Below are 22,108 nucleotides of genomic sequence, written 5' to 3' on the forward strand. Positions count from 1 at the left end.
CGAGTCAATCCAGTCAATCAAGTCAATCAAGCCAAAGTACAAGCCAAAGTCTAAGTCAATCAAGCCAATCAAGTCAGAGTTCAACATGGGATTCTCAATCTTCGGGTGAAGGATGGTCACCAGATTTTTCGCAATCAACAGATTCTGACTAAATTTATTGTAACGTAATAGTAATGAACTGCAATACAGAATTACACAATGAAATGATTACCATGGAGTATATAGATTGCCCATTCTGTGATCAAGAATTACAACAACCATCAACAACATACCTACTATGTTGTGAAAAACAAGACAATATCAATGACAAAGGCTCATATATGCCGTAATTGTGGAATAGTTAACAGTTATGATATAGCCAGTGAATACATTGATTTTCATGAAAGCAAGTACAAAGTTGTAAAGAAATTAGTTTACCAAAGAAAATATCATTTGGAAAATGTTATTAATGACATATGCTGTAAATATAAATTACAGATACCAGTTTCTGATTTAACCAAAATATATATCTCACAAGGACTGGGAACTACCGAATTCACGAATTTGATTGGCTGAAATCGATAATGACCGCGGTCTAGATTTTCCCATCTAGACCGGCATTTAGACCGCTTTCATTCTGCGTTGAAAAAATAGGAAACTAAAATACAAAAATGTTCACCATTTTCTTTTATTTTCTTCTCAGTCATTTATGAAAGTGCAAAAAAAGCGTGGTGACAAATAAAAAAGTAAAGAGGACGAGCAAATTTCGGCAGGTTTAAGTTAAGCTCATCGCCGTTCGCAAGCAAAATGTTAGCAAGCCAGTTACATTAAACGAATTAAAGTTTTCTTCTTTGCCATATAATAAACATCTTATTAACCGAGCTAAGTCGGTCTGTATGGGAGAATCTTGACCTCGGTTGTGCGTACAGACCACACCGCGTTCGGTCTGTACTCACGACCTCGGTCAAGATTCTCCCATACAGACCGACTTAGCTCGGTTAATAAGAGCTAAATATTTTCAGTTTTCGTTATTTTTATGCAGGCCGGTATTATTTCTTTAAGTCACCATTATGTTATTACCCAGGCAGTGAGGCCTGGGTTTAAATTTCGGCTCCGTTTTTTTTTTTCCTCTTTCAGTCACAAATCGCCCTCTGGTCTCTAAAGCACATGCGTCACCTGTGCATGCGTACAGCACATGGAATTTGCAGAAGTTGTCGTCGTGAAAAGTTAGCACGGATTCCATTATTCCCAGGGCGATGAAATCATATACAAAACGAACACACCGTTCGAGATAACCAACACTAAAGGACATTAAGCGTTTTCGGAACGGGTCGGTCTGCAAGCCTTACGAGAGACAATTTACGAGCGAACATTTTGAGTGAATTTATCAAGAATCATGTTATACCAAAGGAGCCATCAATCGGGGCTATCAACTCTTCAACTTGATAAAAAGCATCCTCAGAAGCGTCATCGTATTTTTAGACGTGATCGTGAACCAAGTAGAATCCCATCACGAACTCAAGAACGTCTGAGCAACAAGAGCATAAAGGTTAGAGAATTTGTTTACGAATTTATCTGTCCGAGTACACCTAAGTAAAACGCTCTGAGAAACTTCGTTAAGTATAATAAAGATAAAATCTCGAACTAAACGATGTTTTCTCGTAATTTTCTTGTAACAGAGTTATGTGTATTTACATGAGTGAAACCCATGTAGCGAATTAGTGTACATTTTAGCTGAAAGAAACCAATGTACACGTATGTTGACCCTAGCAAAACAATTCTTGACTTACACTGTCACGCAATCCTGACGCAATAAAAAAAATTATTCGAAAACCATTGAGTGGATTAAATCAGAAATTGTAATGTGATAGGAGATTTATAAAGATGACACTTCTCTAATTTTTAAGTCTCTACGTTTTCCCAAGCTCAGATATTCGTCGAAATATTTTGCACAAATTCACAGAGACCAGTATAGAGCCGCCATATTGGTGTACCTCCGCGGTACGCCAACATTGCGGCCGGAAAATGGTGTAAACATCTGGAGCTTACTTTGGCTATCTAGGCGACTGATTATCTGTACGGAACAAACAAGCATTTACATAAGCACTTTTCCAAGTACTTTAACTTCTGAATGGGCTAAAAATCACGAGATAAGTATATGTTTTTCGACAAACGCGTTCGTAGGTCTATGTCACGCACTGCCATAACTCTGAAATTCAAAATGTCTCGCTTGCTCGAGAAACGCAAATAACAACGACAAAGGCTGAGGAAAATAGACCGTAACGTTTATAGGCTGATATAAAGACCTGGACTCATTTCACGCCCTAAAGACCTGCAAACGAGTAATAAGCTATTAATCAATTCCAAGAAATGCAATCAAAAACAGAATAGCTTAAGCACATCGATTCGATTGAATTTCGTACAACTTCAAATGCAGAACATTTAGCTCAATTGCAATATAGCTCGTGCTTCTTAGTATAACGACTGCCTGGGTACACGCAGCAAAGCGTCTAGTTTTGATTAAATAGAGGATAATACATGGCCGCGCGAAGATACAGAATTTATCTTCGAGTGTTGAAAAATTTTTCACGAGTGAGCGCAGCAAACGAGCGAAGTATTTTTCAACACGAGAAGGTAAATTTCGCATCTCCAAGCGACCATGTAATTTTCTTTTTATCATATAAAATATTCACAATAGATAACGACGTTTGTGGCGATTTTCCGAAGATTTCCGAAGATTTTTCAAAATTTAAGCGAGGGCCAGACGAACGTTTCCGAACATTTTTCGATGATTTCTGGAAATTTTCTGAAGATTACCAAAGACGTCTGAAGAAAATCCCAAGATGTTTCGATCACACACAAACAAATTTAAGTGTAGTTAAAGGAACAATAAAAAGTGTTATCAAAAATGATATCTTCGCATGTCAGGATATCATATCGTTTTTAACTCGGACAATGACGTAGACATTAATAAGAGAGATAGGTATGGATTTCTTCCGTCCTTCCTTCTTTCCTTCCTTCCTTCCTTCCTTCCTTCCTTCCTTCCTTCCTGCCTGCCTGCCTGCCTGCCTGCCTGCCCGCCTACCCGCCTGCCCGCCCGCCCGCCTGTCCGCCTGCCCGCCCGCCCGCCTGCCCGCCCGCCCGCCTGCCCGCCCGCCCGCCTGCCCGCCCGCCCGCCTGCCCGCCCGCCCGCCTGCCCGCCCGCCCGCCTGCCCGCCCGCCCACCTGCCCGCCCGCCCGCCTGCCCGCCCGCCCGCCTGCCCGCCCGCCCGCCTGCCCGCCCGCCCGCCTGCCCGCCCGCCCGCCTGCCCGCCCGCCCGCCTGCCCGCCCGTCCGCCTGCCCGCCCGCCCGCCTGCCCGCCCGCCCGCCTGCCCGCCCGCCCGCCTGCCCGCCCGCCCGCCTGCCCGCCCGCCCGCCTGCCCGCCCGCCCGCCTGCCCGCCCGCCCGCCTGCCCGCCCGCCCGCCTGCCCGCCCGCCCGCCTGCCCGCCCGCCCGCCTGCCCGCCCGCCCGCCTGCCCGCCCGCCCGCCTGCCCGTGTTACATTGTGCCCTGTAGAATTTGAAATCACGGCCTCTCGCCTGTAAGGGCAACCATCTACTCTACTGCGCTACATCGACAACTAAAGAAAGGTAAAACATACTCATTAGATTGGTTTCTACAGAAACGTTGGGTTGTCAAAACAGCAGGCTCAAGTAAAGAGGGTCACTCGAAAGTCGCACGAGTCAACGGCTGGTTCCAGCTTATCCTTCAAATAAGTCGTTGCTGAGCGCACAACAACAAAGCAAAAAATATGAACGAGGAATAAATGTACTATTACTAGCCGGACTAATGCACTAATATCAATTATATAAGACCCATCGAATCTTCGAATCTATGGAGCAAATTTTCAGAAACGTCATCTTATCTGCGCGCTTAAAATCACGAATTTAACTTTTAAAAGGGTCGATTAGAAATTCCAGACGCCAAATTTACACTGTCCTTCTTGCAGATAAAGTGAAATAAGAGGCAGACAACTAAAAGGCTAAAGCTAACTTTCGTGTAAAAGATCATGTTAAGGGTTTTGCTCCTGTGGAAATAGATAGAAAAATAAAGGGAGAGAAATATCTGAGCAACCGTGTAGACATGGAAATGATTATCTATTTATGACATATGGAGGGTCCTGAAGGGATAAGATCATCATCGGATACCCTGTGTAGTAAGTCAGGTGGAAAGGAATTTTCGTAAGTGTCTGGCAAACCTTCGCTTACTAGCTGCCCCTGGGCCTCTGAGAATGGCCTAAAATGCGAAATAAGATTCGCATTTTACGCCAATTGGAATTGAATCATTAAATTTTGTTGCAGCTAGGAATGGGATCTTGAGGGAGATTCGAGCCTTAAGCTAGGATTTGGGCTGGGGGAAATGGGATTTGTATAGTCTCCAACTCCCCCCCCCCCCCCCTCCTTAATAGAGCAGCCAAAAATGGAATGAAATGTGAACTATCGCCCATAGGAGAGGCCAGCCAGACTTGTGGGTTCACCTTTGTCATCGTCAGCACCAGGCTTGTCTTGTTTCTAAATTTTTCTGCCATTTAACGCCACAGCAAAGCACTGCTGATGGTGACATCGATCCAAAACATAAAACTTAGGATATGTGCGTGCAAAAGTGTGAATTTCGCCACTGCACCGATTTGTATTCAACTTGACGAATGGATTTTCATGTCTTTATATACTGAGGTTTTCCTCAATAAAATTATTAGTGGCAGGCACAAATTTCAAATAAACAAACACACAAACAATCAAAAAAGGGCATATTTGTCTCAAATACGCAATGCCATAATGCGTGCGCTAAAGATAACTACAGAAGCACATTAGTCAGCCATTAGATGATGAATGTAGTATGAGACAAGTCAAGACTTATCTTTAAAAAATGGTTATTGTGTTTTTTACGGATACTTCCTTATATTGAGAAACTGTTTTTGAAGCATTGCATAAGGCTCCTTTCCCAAGTTTCGTGACGACTCCAAGAGAGACTGTTTTGACTGGCTACAAGTCACAAGGCACTAAGCCACTTTAATGTCTTGGACCTCGGTGAAAAAAAAAAAAAAAAAAAAAAAAAATGAATGAATGAATAAATGTACAAACAAATATGTCATATTTGAATATAAAATGCTCTGGGCTAAACGAATATATTTATCTCTCTATTATTATTATATTTCTTATTTTATTTGTAACATAAGATATGTATCATTTATCTTATGAGTAATATAGACATAAGAAGAAAATAATTAAGAACCTGTTAATTAGAAGATTTCATGAGAAGGAACTGGTTACTAGTGCTCTCATTCGCCTTATTCTCCATCGCTCATCGCTCAAGAAGTGAGCGATTTACAATAGACACTTTTTTGCTTTTTTTGCCTTGCGTGTTTTGAAAAGACATGAAATCACTACATTACGCCTTGACCTTTCGAAATCCTAAGAAAGAAAAACAAATTACCTCATATCATCAGGACGCGTGCTGACAAGACTTCCTAGACACTATTTCAGGAAACATGCATATGCCATTCCGGGCTTGTGACGTACTACCATGTCAATCCTGAGAGTTCGGTGTCGCCACAAGGAAGTATTTTTCCTAGAGCGCGGTTGCTTCATTTCTCAGTTGCTCCGAACAATGTAACGGCAGTTGCAACAATGTTTGCTTGGAGGCTAAGAGGCATTATTCTCGTTGTCCTTGCGACAAGCCTGTTTGTATCAGGTCATAAAGTACGTCGAGAGAACGGCTGCAAGAAAGCCTTGAGAAAAGCTGCGAGTCCTGAGAAAAGCGATCTGCATAAATCAAAGGTAAACTTCGAGGTCTGCTTTGAAGTTGAAGGCGTGACATACTACTGCCCAGGAGATGAAAGATGCTGCTCACCAGGGAATCCGGAGAGTAAGTGTTGCCCTGCAGATAACCGACTATGCTTACCTGAAGAAGACCCAGAATTTTGCTGCCCTGAGGGATATCCAAAACTGTGTGGAGAGTATTGTTGCACGGCTAGTAGCTTTTGCTGTAATGAAGAAAACTGCTGTTTGGATGAACGCGAGTGTTGCGGGGAGCAGTGCTGCGAGGCTGAAGAGAAATGTTGTGGAGGAAATTGTTGTGAGGCGGGTTTATTTTGTTGCAACGAAGAAAGCTGTTGCCAGGACGAAGCTGCTTGTTGTGGGAAGAATTGTTGCACCGGTGAAAATTCTTGCTGCAAGGTGAATGCCACTGAAACGTGCTGCAACAAAAATACCATGAGCTGTTGTGACGGATACGGATGTGTTCCTCCTTGCCAGTCCCAGTTTGATGCCATTGGGTGCCAGTTGTCGAGCTTTTCCCTTGAGGAGGAAGAATTATGGGCAGAACCTCTTACACTGCCAGAAAACATTTATCGAATATTACGACCAGACGAGAATCCAGAGGGAATTGTCGCAAAAAATCCCGCTGCCCAAAAAACTGTTCTTTCCCACGTTAACTGCGGCAGTCGTCCGCAGTATGCTTCCCAGTTTATATCAACATCAGCTTCCTTGGACGTGGCCAAATATTACATGGAAAAGGGAAGGGAGAAAGGTCTGACGGGCTTGAGAATTTGCCAGTTTGAAGTGGATAAATTACCCCAGAGTTGCCAAATTGTAGATCTGACGACTGAAGAGAACCGAGACAAGTACTTGGGAAACGCTGTGTGCAAAAACTTTGCCAAGGCGTCAGCTGAAGTCCTACTCCAATGTAGTTTGCCAGCTTCGTGTACAGTTTTTGATCCCCCACCAATTGGCAAGAGGAACTTTGAAGAACTGTAGACTTAACCTTTGTTTTCTCGTTACTAGCTGCAATGAAGCAGCTAAAAACTGAGCTGTAGTTGTTCACCCGCCAGAGATACAGTCACCAAAGAATTAACCTGTGAACTGATACAAGATGGTATCTTAATTTACGAGGCATAAATGACAGGTAGATATAAAATATTGAGTCAATCGCTTGTGACATTAAATGAGAATCAGTTTCTTGGATTAATATTTTTTAATGATGCAACAACGGTGAACTTTTGATTTTGGAGAAGCTTGGAGACGCAGATAGCGACGTTAGTGACTCAATAAACATTGCATCTAAAAACATTTTTAAATGTTTTACTTTCATTTTCTGTCATAGTTATTTGCCATTTTTAAGAAATTCAATTTTTGGGTGCCGTTTCAGTTATCATGCAACAGCAAATTATATTTTGAAGGGAAAATATTGTCATTTTCCTCAAGATAGGAACCATTAAAAAATTAAATTAATAAAAAAATTCTATGTACAACTCGATTAATTAATTAATTAATTAATTAATAAGTAGCTAATTAACAATGAATCAATTATTTATATGTAAATCGAACTAGTAAGATAGCAATAGCACTTCAAGTCTTAATCTGTAACGTGGCATGATTACCTAACTAAAAGTAATTCATTTTATGTTGTGAGCCCTCTGTCCATGTATAGGCCCACTTGCCTTAGGTCCTAACTACAAGGAAAAAGGGCAATCTTAGTTTCAGGGTTAACTTAGGAAGGGGATTAAAGCAGGCCCAGGTTTACGAGAAAAAATTCAAAGGTAGGGTTCCGCTATCACTCGGGTCACTAAATTACAAGGCACGAAGTGGGCGAAAACAAGGATTGATTGGTGTCAAAATGGCGGGCAAATTTCGAAAGAGAAAATGGTTTGTCGGTGGTGCAGAAGGTAAAAAACGTGTCAAACCACCAGAGATTTCTTTAATTTTTATTGTAGTTGATTTAGTAGATTCTGATTGAGTGGATCTCTGTGGCATGGAAGAACTAATACGATGAAGCTTAAATACAATTGAATGTTTTCAATACTTATGCTGATCGCAACGGAAATCCAAACCTAAAATTCTGGTCCTAAAACGAACTATTCATCATGAGCTGTCAAATGTAGGAAAACGAACTATTCATGAGCTGCCATATACTAGAAACCGCAATCGCTAAACTATTTAAGACCACAGAGAAACATGGAAAAATAATCACGCATATTTCGATAATCCTGCATTGTTCAAAGTCACGCATTCTTCGTAAATCACGGGCTGTTCTTGTTCATGTTCATAGCTAGATCACGTTTCTTGTTTCTTGGTACGGGCCTTGGGGTGCTGTTGCTGTTGCTCGACCAAGGATAATGTGGTTTGGAGACAAAGGGTATCCTAATGGTCTACTATTGATGAGGTATTCAACTTCTGCGAAAATTGTAGACATTTCGTTCCAGGAAAGAGACTGAGAAACGACGATTGCTTTCAAGGCGCGCTTCGTTTGCTTGAAAAGACTGTCATAAATTCCACCTTGGTGTGGACTGAGGGGTGCGGTAAAACTCCAGCGAATTCTGTGGAGAACAGAAAACTCTTCAATTTGATTTCTTCCCTCTTGTGCTAGCTTCTTCAACTCCTTCTCAGTTCCAACAATTGACTTGCCATTGTCCGAGATCATAGTGTGTGGCCATCCATGGTGTGCTGCGTGACGCCGCAGGGCATGCATGAATGATTGAGTGGACAGATCTTCTACAATCTCCAGATGAATGGCGCGAACAGTTGCGCAGGTGAATAGTGCTCCCCAGGCTCTTTTAGTTCTGTTTCGTCCAGTTTTCAATTTGAAGGGGCCAAAAAGATCAATACCAATCACAGAGAAGGGAGGAGAAAATGATTTCAACCTCTCGGGCGGCAAATCGGCTATCAGGGTACTGTGTGCTGGTTGGCGAAGCTTCCTACATATTGTACAATCTTTGACCACGCCCTTTGCAAGGTTTCGCCCATGAGTTATCCAGAACTTTTGGCGACTTTCTGACAGGGTTCTTTCGGGTTCACAATGTACAGCTTGAGTGTGTACTTCTCGCACGGTCAGCTTGGACATGAGATGGCTTGTTGGCAGAAGTATGGGGTGGATCTCTTCATAGGTAAGGGGTGCATGTCTTAGCCTTCCTCCTACTCTCACCACGCCCTCTAAAACAAATGGTGCCAAATCGCTAAAGCGATTTTGCCAATCTTCCGGATCCCTCTGTGCCGACATTATCCAGTAGCACTCTGCTTGCTCCATCTCTTCTGGAACAAGTGGTCCCTCGCGTACTTCCCTACTGGAAACCTGGTTTCTTGCTTTTTTCTTTGCATTAGACAGGAAACGCATGCAGTAGGCAATTCTGAACAGTCGTTGCCGGCTTGAGAAGGTACTTGGCTTTAAAATATCTTGGTTCTGGACAACAGCTCCGACCTGTTTGTGTTTTGCATTCGGGGTCATTCGCCATAGGGGTGTCCAGTTTCTCTGCGGGCCACTCTTCCCTGTGTTTCCTTAGGAAAGCGGGACCTTTCATCCATTGGCCATCGAGTTCCTCGGTGGGAAGTCTTCTGCTGAGATCATCTGCTTGGTAAAGGTCGGTCTCCAATCTCTTCGATCCATGTGGATTGGGACCTCTGGGACACGAACACCTAAAATGCTTTCATAAGGAAGGAGTCTGAGCGAAGCCAAAAGATAACTAACTTTGAATCAGACCATAATTCCATGTCGGTCATAAATAGGGAAGCGGGACGCACACCCTCACACAAATTGCCTGGGAGTACTGCCCCCCCCCCGCTCCCCCCCCCCCCCCCACCCACAACCACCACCCTGGGATACGTTCTGGACCTTTCTGAGTCATCCTTCCGGCATCGAAAGATTTCTTAGTTTTTCGGTAAACTCCAAACAATATGTTTTCATTTTACGGGTGGACAAGAAAGAAAAGTTTTCATTATTGCATGCATGAGCACATCTTATCCTACTGGGCAGTATCAATCAAGACACTTCAACGAATAGCGGGCAAAATTTCATCCTACTGCTCTGCATTTCCTGCAGTCCGGCTCTTTGCCAAAGAGATTTATCGCGCCTAATCCGGTTTTATTAAATCGCCCCGGTTACTTAAGGTTTCAGATGATATAAGAAAGAACATCGAATCCCGGCATTTTCTTGATTCATAGGAAGGTCGTCTCCCATCGCTGCCGGAGTACCATGTTCGACTTTTGAAAGTTTTTAGCGATGCTTTATGCAGATTTTGTCTGGGGTGGAATAATTAACGTCCCTGTTAGTCCACGTTTCAAGACCCGCGATTATTGGACGGCAGAGATGCGACATCTTTTAATTGTAGTCTAAAAGGCTCGATGGTGCTTTTGTCAATGTCCTAAAGGCTGGAAAATCTCTCGTTACTAATGCTGGAGTGGATGCTTGCTCGATGGCATCCCTGCAGTGTGCAAAGACAAGGTGGAAAAATAAACTACGCAATGACACGCTCAAGCCTTCCTGTATTTCCTCTCCCCGCCTCCGAGCTCACAGCCTACACGGACAAAGCAGCATAAATGAGACCAGCGGTCGGGAAAAGTAACGAACGCGCAAATAAATAGTTTCGATCCACCTTAGAGTAGCTAGATATATTAGATATACAGACACCAAAATTACGATAACACCAGTTTGGTAAACATTGAAAATATGGTGCTAAAATACATGTACCAGGATAAATTCCCTTCTCTTCTCTTCCATAGCAAGTGACATCGCTATTAAATTGTTGCTGCAAACATCAGCACCATTATTTTTACGCTTTTACAATATATTCCGTTTATGAAAATTTTAAACATAATCCACTTTTACATTCGAGATTCCATATCCCCACTGTTTGGTTGTCTAAACTATAAATATTAAAAGTTCCATTCAATAGCCTTTGAAATTAAATGAGTAATGGACAGGTGTCATAAGATACTTTTGAATGCAATTCATGCAACGAAGACCGCAAGAATAAGATGAAAAAGTTGTTTGTATGTGGTGATGCCACCTTTGTACATAAAAGACAGTGAAGAAAACCCTACTTCCCTTTAATGTCGAATGAAGAAATGAAGAAGCTGTTCAAAAAAAAAAAAAACCTTGTTCGCGCTTATCTTTCCCTCTTTATCAAACCCCTCTCGAGTTAATCCGCTTTTAGATTAGTCATTGGTTGCTTGACTGTGAATGTAATTTAATGTAACGGTAATCGCATGGTTTTGACAACAATTTACAATAAATGTCTCACGAGTAAATTGAATTTCAAAAGGCTCACAAAATTACACGAGCCAATAATTAATGCGACTGCAATTTGTAGAAAAAATGCTGCATCTATTTATAGTTGTAAACTGTTTACGAAAGCCGCTAATTTTTCTTAATTTATACAAGCCAAAAGTTCAAACCATATTTAAGCGGCCAAAGTCCATTTCCAACAAACAGAAGCCGTTTGTGTAATTCATCTCGACTGTCACATTCAAAGCCTTTGGTACGTTCCAACCGTGCACTTAATTCGAAGCGGCGCTTTTCGACCTGTCCGATGTCGTAATGGAAGGATTCAGCGTACCTTCAAATAATGGATTGCTTGGAATATCCCGTAGTTTTACTGTCACTAATTTCCGTGTCAAGTGATACAGCGACAAATGGTTTTGTTGCATGATTACATAAGAACAGACGTGAATTTCTGGCGATACCATTAACCTCCAAGAAGATAGCGGACAATTATTTGATGAGGCCAACCGTTGTATCCTGCTTTCGCGAAACTTAGGTATGTACAAATTTTGAATAGCACATATTTTAATGCTTGAAGGTTTTACTTTCCTTGCAATTAAATTTCGGGATCAGTTCCCTTTTTATTTTCGCTCTTCTATTCTCATACACTTGGTTGCGTTTCTTAGGTTTAAATCATGCTTAACGCCAACAATTTCCATTTTCATCAGTCGTTATTTGATTGCCTGAGCAAGAAAATATGACAATTCTAATTTACCGTTTAAAGTTGCACTCTGACTTTATTAAAACGATATTGACTGAACGATGTGAATCAAATTTTTGTTGTTGTTGTTTTATTGCGTGTGTACTTAGTTCAAAACGTTGTGACTGTAAAGTTTTAATTGAAGGACACAGCTACCCTTCAAATAATGGACTTCTTGTAATTCCGAAGTTTTTGTGATAAACTGATTCAGGAAAGTACACATCTTATTGTTAAGTGACTAAATAAGAAAACGTTTTAGTTCTCTCGGATTTTTTGCGCAGAATATGAATTTCTGGCTGAATCGACAATTCCGTTCAGGAAAGTGAACGATTCTTTGGCGCAATCAATGCACTTTAACTTACAGAATCGAAGGTAAAAGCAATACTGCACCATGTTTGTATTCTCGGTTCTGTTTTGGTACTAGCTTGCAGTTGAGGCTAATGCGGGCCGGAGTCTTTTCAAATACAAATAGACATAGACATATAGACATATAGACATATAGTTTATTTTTCTTGGACAACACACTTTGCTATGGTAACGGTGCGTCCCATACAGCCATAGACTTGCCGGGCAAGCAGTCTATAGGACGCACGCTGAGCTAGTTTACAGGTGCGCCAAGAAACCAAAATAACGAAGTAAAAATGTATGAAAAATTTGTTATAAATATTAAACTAAAGTATCTAAGAATATATAACTTTGGTGGAAAGAACAAAAATGTGGCACACGAGGCGATAGCCGAGTGGGTCATTGATATTCTTACCAGATTTTGACGTCTTTTGGGATCTAATTAATTTACTGAATAGAGACATGGCAACATGAAATCTGCAGTGGAATCCCGCCTTACGGACACCTCGTCAATACAGTCACCTCGTTATTACGACCATATAGTCTGAAATCCCAACCTATACAATTCTTTATAGTTTTATCCCGTTTATACGGCCACCCAAACCAGCTATGTTCATCTTTCCATTGTTGATTCATATGCTAACTTCAACTGAATTTTATGTAACATGGAACGAATGAGTAAATTATTAAGAATACGTGACACTTAGAAATACTATATTTATAGATGTCGACTGCCACCAGAATTTCAAAAAGTGACTAATTGTGACTGTGAACGTTCATAGATGTCGACTGCTACCAGAATTTCTAAATTTACTTTCCCAAATTAAAAACTCTGTTATGTTAGCTATGGCAGCCGCTACAATCCCTTTTCACAAACAATTAGTGTTTCCTATATATTCATCTCGACGACTTAAATAATCGACTACTTGGAGTTTTCGAGCCTTTTACCTCAATATAATAAGGCGGTATACCTCTCTAGTTGTGTGACTACATAACAACAGGTCTTTTTTCTCATGCCCCGAATACACAATTCGTGGTTCAATATTACCCTTGGTACAATTTAGTATTTTCCTTTCTTTCGTATCCATTATGATCTATTTCCATACACCAGAAAAAAAAAAGTAAATAAATTGTAATCAGGGTAGAATTGAATCACAATACATGTCATTTTCTGGCCGGAGACCGGTAAGACAAAAGTAATTTCGTAAAAAGACGCTTCAGACGGCCCAGGAAAGCGAAACAACACCACACATGAGTCTATTAAAGTTTCATTTAACTTTATTGGGATATTCAGACCTACATGTAATTTAGATATGCAATTTTCAGAGCTTTATTCAGAACTCTCATAGATTTTGTTCGTTTCAACACATAGAGTGGTTTGCCTGTGGAGTGACCGCTAGAGAAAAGCAATTTAACCTCCTCGCTTTTGATTAAATGTTAACTGGTCAAGTTCAACGGCTCATTTGGATCCAAACGGACATAATCTTGTCAGAAGCATCCGCGCTTTCAAACCACAGGCAAATACTGATTACACTAAAAATACTTATACCTTTGAAGGGTTCTTTTAAACGTAACCGTCGCGCTCGATCAAAGTACAGAAAATATTACAAACTTTGTTAAATTTCGGTTCAAGGGTATTTTGTAAGTTAATTAATTAACTATGGTTTGACTGCTGTGTAAGCAAGAATTCGCTGACAGTGCTGTCTTGTAACCGACAATTTTTATGCTACGTAATTACCTTGCGAAATTAAACTTAAACTTGTATGCAATTTAAATACCTACATTTCTGTACGAACCACATAACGAATAATCACAGGCTTATTTACCAAACAGAGACTATACAATCTTTTCTACAATTCTCTTTATTATACAGAGATTTAAAAATTTGTTATGACAAATTTGTAACGAAGCGAAATATCTCTCCAGTTGTCGAGTTAACATTAAATAGTCGGAACTAAAACACTCCGAAGTTGAACAGAGTTAATAAATCACAACCTGCTAGCATTCGAATCTTGATACAATTCGTCGCTTAGGCTTCATGCATGTCAAATAAAGAAAAAAAAATGTGTGACGAGCATCATAAAAGTTTTAAACGTATGTTCTAAGGAAGTGCCTCTTCTGTACCAAACTGTAGAAATTAAAACGTGCTGAAAGAGTGAAGATACAGTTTCCTAGGAGTTGCAGCAATCAGCATCTTCTCCGACTGAGTTGTTTGGTGAGAGTGATTGAAGGTGTCCGGGTAGCAAAGTCAATCGAGTAAATGAGCCCCTTCGGTTTTCTACTGTACGTAAATATTTACGAAAGACCATGAATTGAAATCCCTCAGCATAATCAACATGAACAACAAGCATTTTACTGCTGATCTAAACACATTCGCGTTCTGTTATTTTCTAGCCTACTCCGGGCCCATTTTCGTCCCCAGAGGCCGCGTTCCTTTTGGTTAGCATCAAGAATCGCAACCTCTGGGAAGGTTCAACACCGGAAGTCCGCAATTCATGGACTTCCCGTCACTCTACGCATGCTCAGAGTCAAGTTTGACAAATCTGATTGGCTGAGAGTACAAAACGAATTCTCTGCGCATGTTCAGAAAATTGGACCCGGCCAGAGGTCGCGATTCTTGGTGCTGACCAAAAGGGGTGCGGCCTCGGGACGAGAATGACTCCGGGCTGTTCGTCTGGGATACGTCATCGAAATCAATTGACCGCGAGGGCCTGGGAGGCACTAGGCGTGAACCAACGCTTACTATACCTTTATTAAAAGAAACTGAACGATCAAAAGCTTTAGGCAAACAGTCCACGCTACGCGAAACAAAACTTTACGCTGCTTTCAATTGCAATTAAATATCCTATACTCATCAGACATATTGACTATTTTCTATTCGGCTCCCAAGAAAATCGGTGTTACAAAATGCAGCATGTGTAGTACTTGTGTTTACTTTTCTCTTGGGTCCCTTCATCGAAAATTGGTCATCAGTCCCTTTGAAATTTGGTTTGTTTTCCAGTGGGAAAGACAGGCTAGTGGGATTGAAGAGGAGTCAAGAAATATGAGTTTATTTTAAAGATATTTATTCCTGTTTAAATATCACAGAATTAACTGGACTCATTGATACCATTGCAGACAGTCGTAAGAGCTGATGCTGAAGACCACGTGTGATTGACAAGGGTGGTTGGTTATTTAGCGGCTCCTGCATTCAAACTAGAGACATTCTTCTCTTTATGAAATTTCACCATGGATATGAACAACAACGAAATAAGCATTGTTTCATCCAGCTCAGCGTTTCATTGCCGGTACGCACCGCAAGTATCATGGGAAGTCAAAGGCTCAGCTTTTCACTTGATTACAGGTCTCACGACAATCATGGCTTCATTCCCGACCATTGTTTTAAACGCATTCATAATCCTAGCGATCAAGCAAAGAAGAGAGCTACAAAAACCCTCAAACTTGATGCTGTCAAGCCTGGCTGTTACAGATCTTCTAGTTGGGATTATAGTTATGCCGGCAACTGCCACTATTGATTTCTTCACATTAAGTCAAGTTTCATTTGAGCATTCCTGTATGTTATATGGAGTGAATATCTTCTTCACCCCATTACTCTTCACAGCTACTTTGCATCACTTGACTATCATTTCTTGGGAGAGGTACGTGGCGGTACAAAAATGGAAGGACTACAAGCGTAACATCACAAATGGCCGCCTGAAAAAGATTGCGATAGGTACCTGGCTCTGTGCGTTCTTCCCAGCGGCTGCATACTTTGCTATGGCAGCTGTCTCTGGGGATCCTACACTATTGCGAAACGTTTTAACCGGGTGGGCTGCTGTAGAAACTGTTTGTTTATTTCTTGTTGCCTTCTTTTATCGAAAGGTTTACCTTGGAATAAGCAATTGTAAACTAAACGAAACCTATCAAATCGACGTTCTAATAAAAGCAAAACTGGAGTCTAAAGTTGCCAAGACAACTGGTTTGCTAACCGCTGCGATAATATCCTTGTTTATCCCATTATTTGTTTTTGCTATATTAGGAAATGTAGTGTCACTCCTTCGCACAAATGCTGCTATCCGGTTTACACAACTGGCTACGCAGTTGAACTCTTCATTTAATCCACTGCTTTACTGTTATAGAGACCACCGTTTTAGGAATGCTTTTCGCGAGCTGTTAGGGACAAAAAAATCTCACGCAATACAGTCAGCAGTCGGTGCCGCTCAATTTATCAGGCAAAAGGACACATTTAAGTCGTCAGAGCTGCACATAGTAGGAAAACATACCCAACGCTTGACAAGATCAGTATCTTGCAATCTAACTGATGCTTTTTATTCTATTCATGACAAACCCAGTGTGGTTATGTTAAAAAGGTCATTGTCTGCTCCCACGCTTGATGCATTCAGCAGCTCTTTAGATAGCTTAGATCCACAGCAGCCTATACATACATTACTGAAACAAGGGGCAATGATCCATGGTGAAAGCGGCGCGCGTGTGAGGTGAGTTAAGACAATCCTGAGAGTAACGGAGATGCAACCAACCCTGAAAAGAAACGCTCAAATAAATATATCAAGATGGAAATCATGTGATTCCAACTAATCTCCGTAAAAAAAAAATTGCCAATCGCCAAGTATCATGAAATTGTTTGTAGGCCTGAAACGGTGACATCCAATATCACCGCCCTATATGAAGCATAATCGACTTGAGACAGGGGGCGCTTTCCATTCGACCACAAATTTCGGTGTGAATTTTCCGGACCTTTATTTCCACGGGCGAATGGTACAATGTTTTTTTCCCAGGGGAGATCAGGAATATATTAGTGAAAATCAATTTTTGGGGTTAGTGGCACTTTAATACTATGGCATATATACGTCTATTACAGTAGAATATTGACATTTGGGCTCTCGGTAAAAATGCCAAAGACCTTTCACACGAACAAGCGATTTCTCAAGTTTACACAAAAGTTTTTGGCTACTTTCCATTAACAAACTTACTTGAAAGTGGCAAGTATTGTTGACGCTATAAGTAGTTGCCGACAGGAGAAGCGAAATACATGCTTGTTTTCGGTGCAGCGGATGATGGATGCAAAATTCCAAAACATGTCAAAGAACAAATATTCTCCGCTGCTCAATTGTGTCACGCTCATTGTCCGCCAATTTCTCCACGTAACACCTTCGGGTTTCGGCGCGACAAATAAATTTCCCCTGGATATATGAAGACGTCTTGCGAAAATTTTCTCAAACGATTAGCAAAGGAACAAGCGAATATCCTGCCAAAATGGAAAGGACTGCTTGATATCGGCTTTTTCTATCTTTTGACAAGTATTCTTGGAGTTCAAGAAGTCGTCGTCTGCGACGACATCCTCAGTACCGAACACGCGCACATGTTGCTGTTTGCAATCAATTAGACAAGCAATTTACCGCTCAAATTTTATTGTTCCGATTTAAGTAATTGGTCAAGGGGCGAAGCTGTTAGCAAGAAGGTGTTAACAGGGGGAGGAGCATAATAAGTCTACTTTTTTTCCGATCCAAATATGTCTACAGTCTCTCTATTCTTCGTTGGGGTCCCTTTGCTCGCTTCAGTGCCCCCATGCACTCCATCTTGCTTTCGCACTCACGCTCGGTTCGTTCGATTTTGCCATCGCCTGCGTTAAAAGATAGGGACGCTGTAAGCAATGTAAGGTCTTAACGACAATTGGGAGATTAGCAAGTTGAGGTTAATAAGTTATCTATTTTATGGCTTTTTGTTATGGCCTTGTAGGCCTCTAATCGGCCAATGAGCATTACGGGATATAAATGCCTTACACCCAGCCAATGATGGCGCTCGTTATATCAGCTACACACACTAGCCATATAATAATAGAAAGTAACATATCTTGTCACTCAGCAGCGCAATCTTTCTTAGGGTCGATTTACACGGTAAAGGACAGGCCTACAACATGACTTAGGACCATTTACATGCACACGTCATTTTCACTTACAAAATTAATACTCTAATGTTTTCACCGGGATTTTCGAAGCGAAAGTTCTAAAAAAACGGTAAACAAATATTTAAGCTGTCCTGCGCTTTAAAAAAAAAAAACTTTTTAAGGGATGTTTTTCGCTTTAATCCATACAGTACTTCTCGAGACGACTTCATGTGAATCGTAAAATAATAATTTCGTCCGCCATTTTGACGCAAGAAAACTTCACCTACTTCGTCCCGGCCCCTACTCAGTAGAAATTTGTCTCAAATACATCATTTTCTATCGCCAGTTCGGCTACAATTTTCTCAGCGTGTTAAAACATGTTTTAAAATGCTAAGACACGTTTTTGATGTACACAATAGTCGTAAGCGAGTTGTAAGTTTGATTTACACAAAACAATTCATGTCGTAACTAGAAAGATATAGTTCTGAGGAGGCCGTTCGTGCCTACTCTATTTTTTTGAGTCATACTGCTTTCGTAGATTACGGGTTTTGTCTCGCTGTGAGTTGCTTTCGTCTTTTTGTGAGTTAGTCTCACCCGATTAAGCCATTCTGTCCTGTCATTTAGCTTGCGCGCAATTTGTATTTTACTATTTTGTACCTCTCTCGCCGGATCTTTAAGTTGTGAGAACGAGTTTGGCGCCCTCAACAAATTTGTCGTTATACGGACTGTAGAATCATTCCGGCGGGTTCTCCCGCCGTATTGCGTTTTTTTTTTCTGTATGTGTGTTTCGGCCTTCGTAGGGATGTTGAACGCGTGAATCCAGCTGTTGGTAGCTTAACTTATAACTTATCCCGTCTAGCTTTTTTGTTTCCGTAAGTCTCTTCGATGTATTGCTACCTTTGCATTTATTGTTATTGTGGTTTTGTCTTTGACAAGTTTCCTGCTCCTGTTAGTTTACAAGGTGCCTCTCTAGATTTATTTCAAGAGATCCGGTGTGGAATTTAGTTCCTGTAATGAGTCGTCATACTGAGTAGTTTATGATCATTGATCATTTGTTTTGCCTTTGTTGTTTGTTTTGAGCTTTTTCAGACACTACTTAATTGTAAGCTTAATTTATGGCTTCGTTTCAATTTTCTTTATTTTTCAGGATTTTGCAGCCTTGCGAAAGAAGATTGAGACTTTGCAATCAGTTGTCACAAAGAATACGGCTTACTCAGTTCTCGATATGATCCGTCAACTGCTGGCGAGTCTTGTCGGTTCTTTGGTTGTCCCATATGCCCTACTCGCTGCCATAGAGCAATTGGAGGATGTATCCCGGGACACCAACCATCAACATCCGGAGTGCAAGAGATTTGAGGCATCCTCAAGCAAGAAAAGCAGGCTCCTAAAGCGTAGTTAGAGAAGCGAGACGAGCAAATGTTATTATTTAACAGTGCTCTTTTTTTTTTATAAGAATATTGTTTTTGCGGCCAAGACTGAATATTCTTATTTTTCTTATTTCTTTCGCTATTCTTATAAAATATATTCTTATAAAAAAAAGAACAAGAAAGAGTGTACTCAAGTATTCAAAATAGAGGAACAGTTTGCTGTCCAAATCCATAAGCTCTTAAAATCCAGTTTTATTCCGGCGTCGTTTTAAGGCCCTTATACTTAGTCCGGGAAGTTCTCGCGCGCGAACTCCGCTTCATTAGGGCCGTTTTCTTCGAGCTCTCAGGATTTTTGATGGCGGGAGGCGCCACCCTCGCACACAGGGCAAATGCTTTCACCGTAGAAAGGAAGGGCACTTAATTTGGAAATGCGCAGATTTAAATGAACGTTGGTGTACTCAGTTGGGCCTGTTCGTGCCTAGACTGCGCAATACATATATAGTATTAAACTTATTGGAAGGTTTATTAAAGTTCTTTTTGTTTTCTCGGGGTGGTGTTTTTGGCAAAGCTTCCTTGAAGGGATTGTATAATATTGCTCTGTCCCTGGACGGGAAACTTCAGGTTTGCTTGGCTTTAGGGTATTATTTCTGATGCTCTTAGGGTAATCTAAACCGTCAAAAAACGTTTTACTTCTGTGCAAAGAAAGCTGTGCGCTATATTATGTCAGGTTTTTGGTGTGATTGGAAGGGGAAAACCCCAAAGCGTCGCTGTCTCAGCGACGTCTTCTGTACTTTTAGTTCCCGAACGCTCAGCGAAGCCCTTAGCAAAATATGTCCTTTTTAGGGATCCAGAGGGTTTTCTGGCTGGAGAGAAATGCGATAAAAGATTTTAGATTTGAATCATAAGCAACAATAAATTCTACATTACAGCCGAAGGCGCGGAAGTGGAGCTCCACACCTTAGAAAATTTTGTAGCCAATCGATCTAAAAAATACACTGACTGTCCGCACGTTCGTACGTCCGTACGTCCGTACGCCAAGCCCATACCTTGATAAATAACAGTGGCACCATTACCGTAGCTACATCTTTGATATTGGACATCCATATTTTATGGTTAATTTACGGCAGAGATGCGACATCTTCTAGTTGTAGTCAAAGAGGCTCGATCGTGCTTTTGTCAATATCCTTCAGGCTGCAAAATATCTCGTTAATGATGCTCGAGTGGATGCTTACACTGATTCCATAGCCTTCCTGCGGTCTGCAGAGACAATGTGTAAAAATAAACTGCTCAATTACACGCTCAAGCGTTCCTTTATTCCCTCTCCCCGCCTCCTAGCTCCCAGCCTACACAGACGAAGCAGCACGAAAGAGACCAGCGATGGGAAAAAGTGACCAACGCGCAAATAATTAGTTTCGGAACACCTTAGAGCGGATAGATATATTAGATGTACAGACCCTAAAATTACGATAACGCTAATTTGGTAAACATTGAGAATACTGTTCTAAATGCAGTCGAAACTCCGGCTGCGACCACCTCTCGTAAGCGACCACGTCTCTTCTGTGACCAGTTTTCCAAAATACCAGCAGTTTCCCATTCAATTCACTGTATTTGGAATCTCTTGCATCAAAATCCAATATTGCCAGCAAATGTATTGTTCATTAATTTTTGCGAACTGTCCAAATTTAAAATAAATTGTATAGTTTTTGCTCGAACGTTTAGTTTAGCTTTGAACAAACTGTCTAATTTGAGAAAAATCTGGATACTTTCCATCAAGCAATCAAATGTCAAGATAAATAAAAGAACCGAGCGTTGGCCAATTAGGTTGCAGCTATTATCACTGCCATCAAACGTCTGCGAGCGATTGTCGCTCGCTAAGTTTTATTATGTTTTGATAATCGCGGAATTTTTCCCGACTTTTCTCTCCACCTTTTTGACGTCTCAAACTTTCAAATGGAGTCTTCAGCTAGGTTTCCAGAGATAGATGCTACTGATTTACTCAGGATGAGGGAGAATAATCAGTACATGAACACGCAAAGGAGCACAAAAACCTGGGTTAAAGTGTTTGACCTGTGGCGTGCTGAGGGAAGGGAGGTGAGAAAGCTTGAAGAGATTCCCGAAGACTAGCTTGACGACGTTCTTTGCCGATTTTGTGCTGAGATAAGAAAGCAAAACGGAGATGAATACCATCTAAAGAACGACGGAAAGAGTTACAGCATACTACGAGACCGCAAGTTCGCCATGTTGATCTGTTTTGAAAGGTATATAATTAAATTGGCAGTCCTTGGTATTTTTCTCATCCAATTAGTTCCAAATTGGACAGCATGTATAGTCCTATTACATATACTTATCTGTCAAATGGTCGCTAACAGGATGTTAAAAACAAAAGAAAATCTCAGACTTTTAGCTATAAAAATGGTTGCGGTCGCGTACGAGAGGTGGTCGCATAGCTATATAATTTGCGCAGATATTGGATAGTAAGGCGTTGTAATATTAACGCACTATATTCCTGGTAAGTACAAGGGATGGAAATTTGTCAATGGGAAGTACCACATTTTTTTCTCGAAATTGACTTTTCACAGGAATAAAAGATTTAAAACTTGGGGTAAGTCACTGCAGTAACCATATGAGGCAAAATTTTGACCTAATATGGTCTAAGCTCCCGTAAGTGACCCCCTCCCGTCAGCAACCTCCTAGACCAGCCATTTTGGGTGGAAAGAAGGAAGGTTCAAATGTATACGAATACAAGGATAAAATTCCCTTCT

The 22,108-nt window shown here is 41.1% G+C and overlaps 3 protein-coding genes across 3 annotated transcripts; 2 read left to right on the top strand and 1 right to left on the bottom strand.

Moving 5' to 3' along the window:
* The first annotated feature begins 5,283 nt into the window (after nt 1-5,283).
* On the top strand, nt 5,284-7,190 carry LOC145493408 (uncharacterized). The gene has a single exon (XM_081472876.1). The coding sequence runs from the start codon at nt 5,647-5,649 to the stop codon at nt 6,772-6,774; it is 1,128 nt and encodes a 375-aa protein (XP_081329002.1). The 5' UTR covers nt 5,284-5,646; the 3' UTR covers nt 6,775-7,190.
* A 26-nt stretch (nt 7,191-7,216) lies between these two features.
* On the bottom strand, nt 7,217-9,561 carry LOC145493409 (uncharacterized). Its single transcript, XM_081472877.1, has one exon. The coding sequence runs from the start codon at nt 9,236-9,238 to the stop codon at nt 8,066-8,068; it is 1,173 nt and encodes a 390-aa protein (XP_081329003.1). The 5' UTR covers nt 9,239-9,561; the 3' UTR covers nt 7,217-8,065.
* Nucleotides 9,562-15,283: 5,722 nt separating this feature from the next.
* LOC145493767 (trace amine-associated receptor 365-like) lies at nt 15,284-16,664 on the top strand. Its single transcript, XM_081473223.1, has one exon. It carries the CDS (start codon nt 15,324-15,326, stop codon nt 16,572-16,574), a length of 1,251 nt encoding a protein of 416 aa, XP_081329349.1. The 5' UTR covers nt 15,284-15,323; the 3' UTR covers nt 16,575-16,664.
* The last annotated feature ends 5,444 nt before the right edge of the window (nt 16,665-22,108 follow it).

This window comes from Orbicella franksi, chromosome 7 (assembly GCF_964199315.1).
Source record: "Orbicella franksi chromosome 7, jaOrbFran1.1, whole genome shotgun sequence".
In the NCBI taxonomy this organism is placed as follows: domain Eukaryota; kingdom Metazoa; phylum Cnidaria; class Anthozoa; order Scleractinia; family Merulinidae; genus Orbicella; species Orbicella franksi.